This window comes from Aethalodelphis obliquidens, unplaced genomic scaffold (genome assembly GCF_003676395.1).
Source record: "Aethalodelphis obliquidens isolate GAN/ISIS:26980383/991018 unplaced genomic scaffold, ASM367639v1 scaffold13, whole genome shotgun sequence".
Taxonomy (NCBI): domain Eukaryota; kingdom Metazoa; phylum Chordata; class Mammalia; order Artiodactyla; family Delphinidae; genus Aethalodelphis; species Aethalodelphis obliquidens.
In genome coordinates, this window is record NW_020837957.1 from 28,576,870 (window position 1) to 28,592,962 (window position 16,093).

At 39.3% G+C, this 16,093-nt stretch overlaps 1 protein-coding gene across 2 annotated transcripts in view; it reads left to right on the plus strand.

Moving 5' to 3' along the window:
• The first annotated feature begins 2,982 nt into the window (after nt 1–2,982).
• The window catches only part of MTF2 (metal response element binding transcription factor 2), an 86,011-nt gene continuing 72,900 nt past the window's right edge, over nt 2,983–16,093 (plus strand). For both annotated transcript variants that reach the window (XM_027114348.1, XM_027114349.1), the window contains exon 1: nt 2,983–3,278. In XM_027114348.1, the coding sequence (XP_026970149.1) occupies nt 3,274–3,278 (5 nt within the window). In that variant the 5' untranslated portion in view covers nt 2,983–3,273. The remainder of the gene's footprint in view (nt 3,279–16,093) is intronic.

The following is a 16,093-nucleotide window of genomic DNA, read 5'->3' on the forward strand; positions in this document are numbered from 1 at the left end:
AAAAACAAACAACCCAAACCAAAAATGGGCAGAAGACCTAAATAGACATTTCTCCAAAGAAGATATACAGACTGCCAATAAACACATGAAAGGATGCTCAACATCACTAATCACTAGAGAAATGCAAATCAAAACTACAATGAGATATCTTCTCACACCAGTCAGAATGGCCATCATCAAAAAATCTAGAAACAATAAATGCTGGAGAGGGTGTGGAGAAAATGGAACCCTCTTGCACTGTTGGTGGGAATGTAAATTGATGCAGCCACTGTGGAGAACAGTATGGAGGTTCCTTAAAAAACTACAAATAGAACTACCATATGACCCAGCAATCCCACTACTGGGCATATACCCTGAGAAAACCAACATTCGAAAAGAGTCATGTACCAAAATGTTCATTGCAGTTCTATTTACAATAGCCCGGAGATGGAAACAACCTAAGTGTCCATCATCAGATGAGTGGATAAAGAAGATGTGGCACATATATACAATGGAATATTACTCGGCCATAAAAAGAAACGAAATTGAGCTATTTGTGATGAGGTGGATAGACCTAGAGTCTGTCATACAGAGTGAAGTAAGTCAGAAAGAGAGACACAAATACCGTATGCTAACACGTATATATGGAATTTAAGAAAAAAAAATGTCATGAAGAACCTAGGGGTAAAACAGGAATAAAGACACAGACTTACTAGAGAATGGACTTGAGGATATGGGGAGGGGGAAGGGTAAGCTGTGACAAAGGGAGACAGAGGCATGGACATATATACACTACCAAACTTAAGGTAGATAGCTAGTGGGAAGCAGCCGCATAGCACAGGGAGATCAGCTCGGTGCTTTGTGACCACCTGGAGGGGTGGGATAGGGAGGGTGGGAGGGAGGGAGACGCAAGAGGGAAGAGATATGGGAACATATGTATATATATAACTGATTCATTTTGTTGTAAAGCAGAAACGAACACACCATTGTAAAGCAATTATACTCCAATAAAGATGAAAAAAAATTATTTATTTTTTATACAGCAGGTTCTTATTAGTTATCTAGTTTATACATATTAGTGTATATATGTCAATTCCAATCTCCCAATTAGTCCCCCCACCCCCAATTTCCCCCCTTGGTGTCCATACGTTTGGTCTCTACATCTGTGTCTCTATTTCTGCCTTGCAAACTGGTTCATCTGTACTATTTTTCTAGGTTCCACATATGTGCGTTAATATACGGTATTTGTTTTTCTCTTTCTGACTTACTTCACTCTGTAAAAATATATATATTAAAAATTTTAAAATTTATTTTTGGCTGCTTTGGGTCTTCATTGCTGCACGTGGGCTTTCTCTAGTTGTGGTGAGCGGGGCTACTCTTCGTTGTGGAGCACGGGCTCTAGGTACAAGGGTTTCAGTAGTTGTGGCTCGCGGGCTCTAGAGTGCAGGCTCAGTAGTTGCGGCGCACAGGCTTAGTTGCTCCGTGGCATGTGGGATCTTCCCGGACCAGGGCTCGAACCCGTGTCCCCTGCATTGGCAGGCAGATTCTTAACCACTGTGTCACCAGGGAAGTCCCCAGAAATTCCTACGACCACAGTTACAGGAATTTTTTTTACTGTGCCTCCCTCAGTGCCCTTTATTCCCTGAGCACCTGGCTTCCTCAAATTAAATGATTGCCCTCTTGTACTTATATGTTTACATAGGCAAATAGCAAGCTTTTCTTTTTTAAATTTCAAAAAGACAGGCATCATTGACTTCTCTAATGTATAAGAAATTAGAACACTTTCGTGTGGCTAAAGAAGCCAAAAGTTTTACTAGTAAGTGGAAATTATAGGAAGGCAGATTGTACATCTATACAAGGAATAACTTTCTAGTTATTAGTGTTTGTGAAATTGAAATGACTGCCTCTGAGGTACTGAACCACTGAAGATGTTGAAGCTGAGGGTTGCTGACCACTTGAGAGAAATGTTGAGGAGAATTTAGACCAAATGTTCTCTAAAACTGATATTCTGTGACTAGGCTTAGATGCACAGCAAATATACCTGTTTGTGTAATATCTTTATCCATTTTTGGACTGCATCTACTTTTTTTAAAGTTAAACTCTACTCAACCAAAAAGTGTGAAGGGCATTGAAGATATATTTTTGAGAAACTATGTTATCACAGAGTTCAAAATGAAACTTGAAGGGTAGCAGATAGACTGAAGCTGTCTTCTTAAACAGACTGAAAAACATGGTACTAATTATCCCTGTGATGTAATATGACACAAAATATAAAATGATTTTTAAAATATTTTGACAAAGTTATAAACAAAGGTCCCTCATGTGGCTACTAAGAGGAGCTGGGTTTTATCTAAGTAGAAGTCACAGAGACAAGCATGCACTCTCTGTCACTTGGAACCTCTGTCGGCAGCTAAGGGTCTGCCCTAGTACGAAAAAGTTCTGTATTCCTAAAATAAACCACTTTGCACGAATTATTCTCAGATTTCATCACAATTAGTAAGGATTTGCAAAGCAAATAAACAGAGAAACCTTTCATCGTCAGGGGAAAAAAAGTCCGAAAATCTTCTATATAAGCAGCTTCTGATAGGAAGGAATTTGGGGCTGGACAATAATCGCCGAACAAAATATAATTCTGACATCCAGGGTCTTTTCCGCGCTGAATGAAATTCGAACAGCAGGTCTCAGGGTGAAGATAAGAGATTTTCTCCACAGAAGGGATACTGGCAAGGCAAGACGTAGCGAGCACCGTCCTATTTCTCAGGAACAGAACATGCAGCGTGAAAGTTGGACACTATCTTCCCTCTGCAACACAAACAGCAGCAGTACAGCCTAGGGTCCCAAGCTCAGCGTTCACTATTGTGTTAGCGCCGGCGGCGGAAGGACTTAGCCCCACCGCAAAGTTAAAGAGTCCTCCTTTGTTCAGTCCCTGCCGCGGACGCAGGGCACGGTGTTCTTCCGCGCTTACCACACAGTCTCCGCCCCCTCGCGGCTCTGGAGAGCTGCCATTCGGTCCCGGAGTCTCTCTGCGCTCCCAGAATGCACCGGCAGTCCGCGGGAAACCAAAATGGCGAAGGGTTGTAGTGAAGTGGGCTGTGTTTGAGGCCGGTGTAAGAACGCTCACTCTCTCCCCCCCCAACCTTCGTCCCCAGGTCCTCGGTTTGTGCGTGTGTATGTGCGGGGTGCCTGGTGGGGCGGGTGCCCGGTAAGTGCTCGGACTCGCAGGGGAAGCGCCCACGGGGTCGTGATTGGTTGTTTTTTCCTGTATGAAGCGGTTGGCACCACTGAAGTGACCGAATGAGGTGAGAGACCTTGGCCTGGGAACCAGGCTCTTCCGGAGGAGGTGTAGGGGGTGGGGAGGAGGAAGAAAGGAAGCAAGTATAAAAGGGAAAGATGGAGGCTCGAGGTGGGGGTGGGGGCTCCAGTGTACGTATGGGGGTGCCTTGCATATGTCGAAAAGAATGGATGGAAAGGGGCAGTCAGTTGGGTGTTGGAGAAAATAGGGACTAAAGGAGCGAGCAGGGCGTTGGGGAAGTCGGTTGGAGGAACAAGATGAAACGTTGAGACGGGGAAGCTGTGTTTGGAGGGGCAGGAAGGAACCTGGGGGCGGGAGACGGTTGGAGGGGCAGGATGAACCTGGTGATGAGGGGGTGGGGAACCGAAGGGAGGAGCCGTGAGGAAATGGGGACTGAGGGAGATGAGGGGGACCAGAGTGCAGGGGTTGCCTGGGACCTTAGGGGCCGCAAAGGGAAGTAGCAGCATGAAACGGGAGGGTGGTGGAATTGTATGGAATTGGAGTATGGGGGTAGAGTAGAAGGGCAGGATGGAGTAGGAGGATAAGGGGAACACTAAGTAGAACGTGAGAGCAAACCCTGAAAGCTTAAGGGGAAGAAGTGGAAGGGAAAGTGTGAGATGGGGGAGAGGTACCTTATATTCGGAGCCCACCAAAAATTTGAGACAGTTTTCTGTTTAATTAAATCTAACTCGTATGCCTGCTTGGATGTAGATTTGTAGTATTGTATTCATTTTTACAACTGAGGTACTCACGGTTGAAGGGATTTTAACTAATTTGCCAAGATTTCTTAACATGTTTTAATAGTGCCAGAACTCTTAACTATGTGTTTTACAGTCTGGCGTCCATGGTTGCTAGAATTTTTCTTTGGAAGCAGCTAGAGGGAACAGATGGATTTATCGGGGTGATTTGACGAACTGTGAGGGTTCCTGAACAATGGGTAAAGGGATATGGAATGCTATTCTATTCTTTAAAACATTGAACTTTGGTTAAAGATAGAACCCATTTACTAATTCAAATATATAAACCTAGGTAGACCTGTGTATAACGTAAGAAAGCACCATGTGAGGTCAGTATAGAACTAGAAATATGTAAATAGTGCCTGATTTAATTTGACTCCAGATGCTCCGGTAGTAGTAACTTTCTCCTTCAGATTGATTCCAGGTGACCCTTCTGTACACTTTGCCTATAGGCTGGTTTCAATTTCCATGTTTTCATTCTCCCTTGAGAATTTCTTTTTTGAGCAGTGGATTGCAAAGACAGTGAATTTAAAAGTATTTAATGTGGGTAAAATAAAATGTACTTAAATTATTGAGTGACCTTTTCAGAGGTTTGAAATGCTTTAAATGGAGCCATTTTGACGAACAGCTGTAAGTGCCCAGTAGTTTTGGCAAGGAAAGAGCTGATTTTAAATGTCTTTTCTATTCTTGATATTTGGAATGTTATTCACACTCCAAGCATTTGTAGTGATAGCTTGCAAAGGGAATACAAGGTGAAACTTTTTTTTTAGGTTCCTAATATAAAAATCTATTTGAATTCATATTTTAAATTTGCTCGCCTTCATTTTTTTTAAGTGCTAAAAATATTCTGAAGTATTTGAATTAAGAGTGCACCTGTTTCCTGATAACTGCATATTCATGTCAATGGGCATTAACGGAAATCTATACCTATCATGATGAAATGCACACACAATTTTAGAACTAGAAGTATAGAAATCATCTGGTTAAACTTTTTTTCTAGATGAAACAAAATATATTTAATTATGCTTTTAATTATGCCTGTTACCGCAAAGCTCAGTTAGGAAAGGAATTTTATCCTTTGTATTTTGCTGTGGGTCATAAGTTCTTTGATGTCATGGATTATAAATATACCTTTTCATTAGATCTTTGACTGAAAGGATAATTTGCTTTATTTGTATTTCAGCATAATCTTTACATCTGACTTTAGGAAACTGGCAGTATAGTGATAATCTATTTTAACAGATGGGGAAATTTGCCTCTGAGCAGTTGCCATGGCCAACATCTGTAGCTTGGTGGTTCTGAAAGTAAAATTTAATTGCAGCTTTAGTTAGTCTAAACTTCCGTGAATGATACTCCTTGGTTGATATTTTTATGCTTTGTTTCCCGTGTTCTTCAAGATTTGTTTCTTGCAGCAAAATACAGTATAGCAATCCTAAATTGGAATATGGTAGTTTCTCTTTGGATGTTTTTTATGTATTCGAGTAGTGTTGTCCAATAGAACTTTCTGCAATGATGGCAGTTATCTATATCTGCTGTATCCAGTATGATAGCCATGGGCCAATGTGGTGTTGAACGCTAGAAATGTAACTGGTGAGGCTGATAATTGAATTTATTTCATTAAAACTAAAATTTAAATGGCCATATGTGGCTGCTGTATTGGACAGCACAGTATTGCATCCACTTATTAGGCATTGTCACACCCATCAACCATGGAAACCACAGGAACTAAGGAACTGCCTTTGAACTAAGGAGATTCAGAACTGTCTTTGAACTAGGGAGAGTCAAGTTCTCTTTGTACATTTTTAAGATGAAGTAATCTTCATTTTTGCCACGCATCACGTCTTCTGTCATTTCTCTGTTTTCATATAACATTGCAAAAGAATAGTGAAGGTATCAATGTCTCTGGTCTTTTTAAGATGTAAGTTTCTTTTTCCTTTGTCAAAAACAACAAAAATGGATTTTAGGAAAATTAGTTTACCTTGTTATTTTAAAAAATTTATTTTGTTATTTTTACTCAAAAAATTTCAAACACATACAAAGTGAATAGAAGTATAATGAACTGTTTTGTATCCATGCTTGTTTCATCTGTACTTCTACCCCCCCACTCCTTTGTTTTTATTATTTTTTAAAGTTTTTTGAGGGAAAATTTACACATCTTGAAGATCTTAACTCTACACTTTTAATAATAGTTTAATTGAGATATAATGCATGTATTATATTTATATATACATAACTCACATGTATATACCCTTTTAAGTTATAATTCAGTGATTTTTAGTATATTCAGAGTTGCACAACCGTCACCATTATCTAATTTCAGAGCATTTTATTACTCCAGAATGAAAGTCTGTATCCATTAGTAGTCACTCTCCATTCCTCCCTACCTGGGCCAACCACTATTCTACTTTTTGTGTTTATATTTGTCTGTCTTGGACATTTCATATGAATGGACTCATACATTTTTGTGGCCTTTTGTGTTTGGCTTCTTTCACCTAGCGTAATGTTTTCAGAGTATATCCATGTTGTAGCACATATCAGTACTTCCTTTTTATGGCTAAAATAGATTTCATTGTATGTACTACATTTTGTTTATTCATTCATCAGTTGATTGACATTGTTTTTTCCCCACTTTTTGGCTATTATGAATAATGCTACTATAAACATAACATGTACAGGGTTTGTATGGACACGTGCTTCCATTTCTCTTGGGTATGTAGCTAGGAGTGGAATTGCTGGGTCAGGTGATACCTCTGTGTTTAATGTTTTGAGGAAATGTCAAGCCATTTTCCAAAGACCCTGCACCCTTTTACAGCCTCACCAGCAACTATGAGGGTTACAGTTTCTCCACATCCTTGCTTGTACTTGTCTGTCTTTTTGATCATAATCATCCTAGTGGGTGTGCAGTGGTATCTCCTCGTGGTTTTGATTTACATTACCCCGATGGGTAATGTTGTTGAGCATGTTTTGTAGTTATTGACCTGTTGTGTACCTTCTTTGAAGAACTGTCTATTCAGGTCCTTTCCCTATTTAAAAAAAAATTGGATTATTTCTCTTTTTACTGAGAGTTGTAAGCATTCTTTGTATATTTTGGATACAAGTCCCTCATCAGATGTATGATGAGCAATTATTTTCTCCTGTGGGTTGTCTTTTCACTTGATGGTGTCCTTTGTTTTTTTTTTTTTTTGGCAGTACGCGGGTCTCTCACTGTGGCCTCTCCCGTTGCGGAGCACAGGCTCCGGACGCGCAGGCTCAGCGGCCGTGGCTCATGGGCGCAGCCGCTCCGCGGCATGTGGGATCCTCCCAGACCGGGGCACAAACCCGTGTCCCCTGCATCGGCAGGCGGACTCTCAACCACTGCGCCACCAGGGAAGCCCCCGTTTTTTTTTTTTTTTTTTTGGCGGATGATGTCCTTTGAAGCACAGAAGTTTTTAATTTTGATGAAGTTTAATTTATCCCTTTTTCTTTTTTTGCTTGTGTTTTTGATGTCATATCTAAGAAACCATTGCCTAATTCCAGTACTTTTTTTTTTTTTTTTTTTTTTTTTTGCGGTACGCGGGCCTCTCACTGCTGTGGCCTCTCCCGTTGTGGAGCACAGGCTCCGAAAGCGCAGGCTCCGCGGCCATGGCTCACGGGCCCAGCCACTCCGCGGCATGTGGGATCCTCCCGGACCGGGGCACGAACCCGTGTCCCCTTCATCGGCAGGTGGACTCTCAACCACTGCGCCACCAGGGAAGCCCTCCAGTACGGTTCTGAAAAATGGATATAACAGTGTTTCTCATAAGCCTATCATGGTGTAGAATACTTCTCTCTAGGAAGCTCACATGTAGCCTTTCTCAGTCTTCCCTCTCCCTAGTTACTGTTCACTTTAATTTTGAATAGAATTTTATATAATGGAATCATTCAGTATGCATATCTGTTAAAATTTTTGTTTCATGAAACTAGAACTGCAGTCTTAGCTTGAAAAATCCCATTATGCAAAGGATATTGTAGTAGTGGCTTAAGAATCTTACATTATGTGGTGACAATCCTAACCAGTACTTTGTGTAACATGAGGTTTTTTTTAATGGCTTATGAAGACAGTTCTCTTATTTTGAATGGATAAAGCTGAGTAGGGACTTACTGAGTATTTACTTCCAAATGTTGCCTAAGATGAGGATTTAAAAATTAAGGGCACAGGGCAATGTGAGGGATCCTTGTGATGATGGAAATATTGGTATCAAATATTTTTGGTTGTGATATTATTCTGTAGTATAAAATGCTAAATCAAAGATGCTTCCACTTGGTAAGAGTTACATGGAATTTATTATTTCTTACAACTGCATATAAATCTACAATTATCACAAACTAAAATGTTTGATTAAAAAATAAAAGTTAGGGGGACAAAAGTGGACCAAAGCAGGCGTAGCAAGAACAGGTCAAATTGGTTTGGTTTCGGTCAGTCAGGTTCTAAAAACAAACTAAAGATGCGCGTTTGTTTTTCTCTACCCTTACTAGTGAAGTTTACATTGCAGGAAAAGCTCCCACAATTTTTTTAAGTTGTAGTGGGGGGTGGAGTGGAAAGACAACAGGTGTCTACTGGAAAGTACTGAATGTATACTCAGAAGATTGGGGTCTTTGTTTAATCTGCTAGATACGCAGCAGTTTTAGTTTCTTTACCTGTAAAATGGGGATGTTACCCACATGTGTTACTCACAGGATTGTTGGGAGGGTCAAGAAGGAAAATAAAGGAGAAAGCACTTTATAAACTCTAGGTGCAGTGTAATTGGTTAGTATTATTTTCCAGAATCTTTTCCCAGAAGAGTTGTTGTATAGAACAAGAGAATCAGGTATACCTGTAATGAAACCTATGCACTAAAAACATCTTCTACAACTTTCCTCTCTAGATGATGAGTATGTCTAATACTGAATGAATAAATTATTTTGCCCTGTTCATAATTATTGACTTCAGACATGTACAGCGTAAAGTGCCATGTACGCTGTTGAGTATAATATATTTAGAAGTGTTATTGAACCAGATGTTGAAATTTTTAAAACCATATTTTGTTAGAATTTGAAAATACTGGCCCTTGGTGTTTTGGGATGACCAGTGCTGATAGATCTAATTGATCTAAGATAAGCACCCATAGAGCTATCAATAAAAAACCGAAAAACAAACCAAAACTAACAAGACCAGTTTCTTAGAACTCATACCCTAGAGATTCTGATTTGAGAGATTTGGTACAGGCTTTTATATACGTTTGTGTTTAAAATTTTTTCCCACTTGATTTTGTTTTGCAGCCAGGGTTAAGAAGTACTAAATTTTGTTCTAGGGTCAAGTTTAGAAACTTACCACTTCTTATTAAAACATTACTAAGAGCTATACAAAGGAAAGACTAATAATAGGCATGTTTTTCATACTTGAAATGAAAAAGAAAAATATTTTAGTAGTATTTCCATCACACTCATTTAAAATCTTTTAAATAAGTGGTTAATAAAGTAGTTAATGGAACTTTGTAGTCTGGGAACCTTGTGAACCTGTTAAATGTTTTATAAAATTGCATTTAGGTGTTGTGAGATAGAGAATTCTCCTTTCAGGGAAGCGTTTAAACAGAGGCTAGATGATCATCTTATTTAGGGATATTATAAGGAGGGATTTTTTTTTTTTCATTAGCTAGGAAGTAAATGACCTTCTAGGAACTTTCTGAAACTAAAATAAGTTTCTAGATTATAATGAAAACAATGGGCATTCTTTTTCCTTTAGGTTGATGAGAATTGTCAAGGGGGATAAAATCCTTCCCCAAGTCAAGTTTCTCCTGAATGTCCTGTTTTCTCTTTTTTCAGTCTTTTCCACTTTATGTCTAATTCATCTCTTAGATTTTTCTTTTTCAAAAACAGCCTGCAGAATATGATGTTTTTCAGTTTTTTTGTTTCAAGAGTTTTATTGCTGTTCATTAGAGAGGAACAAACAAAAAGTGGTTATTTGCAAAGATTAAAAATTTAGAATATCCTTACAGAATTCACTAGTGCAGTGATTCTCAAATTTGATTCTCAAATTTTTTGGTCTTAGGACCCCTTTACAGTCTTAATTCTTGAGGACCCCAAGAATTAAAAAATGAGAATACATATGTGCACACCCCATTAATCTTAAGAGTGAAATCATCACATATCATTTAGTCCCTGGAAAATTCCACTCTACAATTCTGGGAGAATGAGTGAAAAAGGCACATAATGTCTTAATATTATTTTGAAACTAGCTAGGACTTTGTAGAGCTCATAGATCCCCAGGTACCGTTGAGACCTGCTTCTTCAGTCTACTCTTTCTTTAGGGAGTTAGGGTGGTTTTATGCATTGCAGGGTGTTTAGCATTCCTGGCTTCTCTCCTTAAGCAGATTTTTGTCTCTTCTTGGAAAAAATTTGAGGCTCTCAAACATGAACTGCTTCAGGACAGGAATAAAGACGCAGACATAGAGAATGGACTTGAGGACACGGGGAGGGGGAAGGGTAAGCTGGGACAAAGTGAGAGAGTAACATTGACATATACACTACCAAGTGTAAAATAGATAGCTTGTGGGAAGCAGCTGCATAACACAGGGAGACCAGCACAGGGAGATCAGCTCCATGCTTTGTGACCACCTAGAAGGGTGGGATAGTGAGGGTGGGAGGGAGACGCAAGAGGGAGGGGATATGGTGATGTATGTATACATACAGCTGATTAACTTTGTTATGCAGCAGAAACTAACACAACATTGTAAAGCAATTATACTCCAATAAAGATGTTAAAAAAAACAACAAAAAACCCACCATGAACTGCTTCAACTTCCTATCTTCACATCTACCAACTTAACTATAAATGTATCCAAACTGACATGAAAAGAAATGTAACTTCTTTGATTCAAGACTAGTCTTTCCCTTAAAGATTCAATTTCTCTGACTTGTGTTTTCAAGTTATCTTTTGATATCCTCCTTTCATGTTAGAAACATGGTCAAGACTTTTCATACTTAAAAACAGAAAAAGCCATTCACCTTAACCTTGTATCCTTATCCAGATAAGCCATAAGCCAAGCTCTGAAAAAATAGTTTCAACTTCAGCTCTCATTTAAATTTTATTAATAAAGATATATATATGATACACTCATTGTAGAAAATTTAAATATTAAAAAACTTGAAAAAGTAATCTATATCACTCAGCTACCAAAAGTGCCTTTTTTAGTCTCATTGCCTTCTTTTTAAGCATATTTTTCACTTATGCTAAACACTTAAAAATTTCCTTTAGTGGGGTAATGCATGTAGTTGACCAAAAATATCAGAGTATAGAAACAGAAGGATTTAAATGAACAGCTACAGTCCTCAGGCCTCCTGAGTCCTGCTTTGAGAGGGAATTATTTTATTTTTAAGTGTTATATTCCTTTGTTCTGCTCATTGTCTCCATAATGCTAAGTGATACTTTTATACTACTATTTTTTTTTTTTTTTTGCGTTACGCGGGCCTCGTCACCGTTGTGGCCTCTCCCGTTGCGAGCACAGGCTCCGGACGCGCAGGCTCAGCAGCCATGGCTCACGGGCCCAGCCGCTCCCCGGCATGTGGGATCTTCCCGGACCGGGGCACGAACCCGTGTCCCCTGCATCAGCAGGCGGACGCTCAACCACTGCGCCACCAGGGAAGCCCTTATACTACTATTTGATTTACTCACTTTAGACATTTTGCTGTATAAAGACATAAAGATTATGCTGTGATAAAGATTCAGTTAACTTATGCCCTACATTTCTTTTCTTTTCCCCTTTCCAGTTTTTGGGTTTTCTACTGGTTAGTTCCTTAACTTTAAACTTAAACCTTTTTTCATATCCCATCAGTTTTGGACTTTATTCCTCCACCTCGTAAGGCAAGTATTATTAAACTCCCTTCCTTTGCCTTGGTTTCTCTTCCTCCTTCTACTGCTCAATTTTTGTCATTTTCACATTGCTTTTCTGTTTTAAATTTTGAAAACATTTAATATTCTCTTCTTAGCCATAATTATCTGTCTTGTTTATAGTTGATTCTAAAGGTTGAAGATTAATAAGCAGCTTTTATATGATCTTGACCAAGTAAATATTATCGTCTGCTGTGCTGGATAGAACCATGATTACAGTTCCTTTCTTGTAACACTTTTTTCCCTTAAAATTTCTAACACTTTTTCATGTTTTCTCTGCCTTTGTCTTATCTGTAAATTTTTCTGGTGTCTTAAACTGTCTTAAACTGTCTAGTTTGTTAATCTTCCTTTTTCCTCAAACACCACTCTTTGGAACCTTTTTTTTTTTCTTTCTTTTTCTTTTTCTGGTCCAGACTAGTTGTGCTCTAGATTTTTTTCATGGCTGCCATTGTGGGGATTCTCTCTGTTGCTCTCTTGGGTTGGGTGCACTGTTTCCTGCATCCCATGTTTTTTCTTTCTTGGGGGATATTTCCTCACTTTACTAGAGCCAAATCCTCAAATCTTGGTTTAAGATCTTAACATTTATTTTATATGCCTTCATTTTTTTCAAATTTAGTTTGGTTCATTGGGATTCTAGTTTGAACTTTATTTTTCTTCACAATTTTGAGGCAGTCCATTATCTTCTAGAATCTTAACTCTAATTCTGCTTCTCATTCTTTTGTTAGGTAACTTGATTTTTCTCTTCGGAAGCTTATTGAGTCTTCTGTTTTCAGTGTTATGCAATTTCATGCAAATTTAGGGTTTTTGAAAATCAGTACTTTGAAAGTCCTATCATTTTGAAGATTTTTGTCTCCTTTCAACCTTGGGAAATTTTATTATTATTTAAAAAATAATATTCCCTCACATCTGTTAGATTGGCTCTTACCAAAAAGACAAGAAATAACAAGTGTTGGTGAGGATGTAGAGAAAAGGAATCCTTGGGCACTGTTGGTAGGAATGTAAATTGGTGCAGCCACTATGAAAAACAGTATGGTGGTTCCTCAAAAAATTAAAAATAGGACTACCATATGATCCAGCAGTTCCATTTCTGGGTATTTATTTCAAGAAAACGGAAACACTAACTCGAAAAGATACCCAGTTGACCTAGAATGACACAGGTTTGAAGTGTGCGGATTCACCTTTATGTGGATTTTTTTCCCACAAATATAGTACCTGTATTTTCATTTTACAGGTCTTTAAATTAACTAAGTGTGGGGGGAAAGTTTGTGTTTGATTAGAGATCACAGTATGTGGAATCAGAAGAACTAGGATTTGATTATGATTCTATCCAAGACTATTTCAGTTTCCTGACCTTGGATGAGTCATTTATCAGTTCCTTTGTTTTTGAGGCAGACATAGCAGCACTCAGATTTTGACTCTGCATTGGGGTGGGGGTGGGGGGTTGGTTGTTGCCCCTAACCTCCTACTTGTTCAAGGGTCAACTGTATATACCTTCCATGTTCATTGCAGCATTATTTATAATAGCAAAGACCTGGAAGCACCCTGAGTGTCTATCGGTGGATGAATGGATAAAGAAAATGAGGTAGGGATGTGTATGTGTGTGTGTCATGGAATATTATTCAGCCATAAAAAAGAATGAGATGTTGCAGTTTGTGACAACATGGTGACTGGACCTTAAGGGCATTATGCTAAGTAAAATAAGTCAGACAGAGAAAGACAAATACTGTATGATCTCACTTATATGTGGAATCTAAAACAGGACAACAACCAAAAAACCCAAGCTCAGATACAGAGAACAGATTGGTGGTTGCCGGAGTTGTGGGCTGTGGGTGTGGGTTGGACAAAATGGGTGAAGGGGGTCAACAGGTACAAATTTCCAGTTATAAAGTTATGGGGATGTAATGTACAGCATAGTGACTGTAGTTAGTAATACTCTATTGCGTATTTGAAAGTTGAGTAGATCTTAAAAGTTTCATACAGGAGAAAAAATTGTAACTGGTAACTGGTGTTAACTAGACTTATTGCTAACTGATGTTATAAGACTTTTGTTGTCATTTCACAATATATATAAATATCAAATCATATTGTATACAGGAAACTAATATAGTGTATTTCAATTGTATCTCAATGTGAAATAAATATTAACTAGTAAAAATAAAAAGGTGCCGTGGAAATATATTTCTAGATATGGAAAGATGTTTCAAATATACTGTTAAATTGTAAAAAAAAAAAAAAAAGAAAAAAAGAAAAAAGGCATGTTATGAGCAGTATGCAAAGTAGACCTAATTTTTAGAGATGAAAATATACACGTAGATCAAAAAAATTTTTTTGGTTCTGTGCATTATCTCTTTATTGAGGGCCTCTTTTCTTTTCTTCTTCTTCTTCTTCTTCTTTTTTTTTTTTTTGCGGTACGCGGGCCTCTCACTGTTGTGGCCTCTCCCGTTGCGGAACACAGGGTCCGGACGCGCAGGCTCCGCGGCCATGGCTCACGGGCCCAGCCGCTCCGCGGCACGTGGGATCCTCCCGGACCGGGGCACGAACGCATGTCCCCTGCATCAGCAGCCAGACTCTCAACCACTGCGCCACCAGGGAAGCCCTCTTTTCTTTTATATTCTCCATTTCCTTGATCATTTACCCGCCCCCCAATAATCTGGGGATATTTTCATTGACTTATTTTTCCAGTTCAATTAAAGATTTTTTTAAATCATATTTTTAATTTCAGGAGCTCATTCTTGGATTCTGATTGTTCCTTTTTTACATCATCATGTTTTCAATGTTTGGATGCAACATATCCTTAATTTTTTTCTATGTATATTAATTAGACTTTATTTGTTTATTTTGGCTGCAGCTTACAGTATCTTAGTTCCCTGACCAGGGATGGAACCCAGGGCCCTGGCAGTGAAAGTGCTAAGTCCTAACTACTGGACTGCCAGGGAATTCCCATAGACTTTATTTTATTTTATTTTTTTGGTGGGTTTTTTTGGTTTCTTTTTGCGGTACGTGGGCCTCTCACTGTTGTGGCCTCTCCCGTTGCGGAGCACAGGCTCCGGACGCGCAGGCTCAGCGGCCATGGCTCACGGGCCCAGCCACTCCGCAGCACGCGGGATCCTCCCGGACCGGGGCACGAACTCGTGTCCCCTGCATCGGCAGGCGGACTCTCAACCACTGCGCCACCAGGGAAGCCCCATAGACTTTATTTTTTAAGTTCTCTGTTCCTGGATTGTTTCCTTTGTAATCTGTTTTCTTGGGCTTTGTCTTTTATATTGTAGTTTTTCAATATTATTAAATCAGGAGGCAATACATGCTTGGGTACCTGGCATGGCCGGGTTTAATTCATGATGAAATGTGGATAGCTAGCTCCCTTCTGCTTCCCATGTTCCAGAATGTGAAAGGCATTGGGACACCAGCACTCATTCACCCTTCTTAGTTCTTTTCAGGCACTCTCCTTGTGAGTTGAACCCTCACTTTTTTTTTTTTTTCCTTCCTTTGCTCCCAAAGCCAGCAGCTGGTCATACCAATGATGGTTAGATGTAGAGGAGGCAGCCAATTCTTGAGATGCTGCTCAAGAATGGTGACATCTCAGGAACATGGGGAGGTATATTTAAAAATAGTCCCTTCCTCCCCTCAGTAAAAGGGGGAAGGGGAGTAGAAATGAAAGGAAAGAGAACTAACTAATGCTGTAGTGCAGCAGTCCTGGACCTTTTTGGCACCAAGGACCAGTTTCGTGGAAGACAATTTTTCCACGGACCAGGGTGGGTGGGTGGGTGGGGGATGGTTTGTGGATGATTCAAGCGCATTATATTTAATGTGCACTTTATTTCTATTATTATTACATTGTAGTATATAATGAAATAATTATACAGCTTACAATAATGCAGAGTTGGAGCCCTGAGCTTGTTTTCCTGCAACTAGATGGTCCCATGTGGGGGTGATGGGAGACAGTGACACCCGAAGAGTGTTGCTTCTGTCCATTCTACTCTGTAATCTTGTTTTGGTTGCTGTCACTGCAGAAAGCCCTGCTTCACAAAGATACGATGTTGGAAATGGAAGCAGGCTTTTCAGTGTTTTTGTGGCAGTCTCAGGATATCCCGCCTTGAACATATGGAGATTTGAAGTTGTCTCAAACATACTTTTAAGGCCACCGTCATTTGTGATCTCAAGCAGTCAATCCTCTTTCAGCACGGACAAAGTTGATTCACC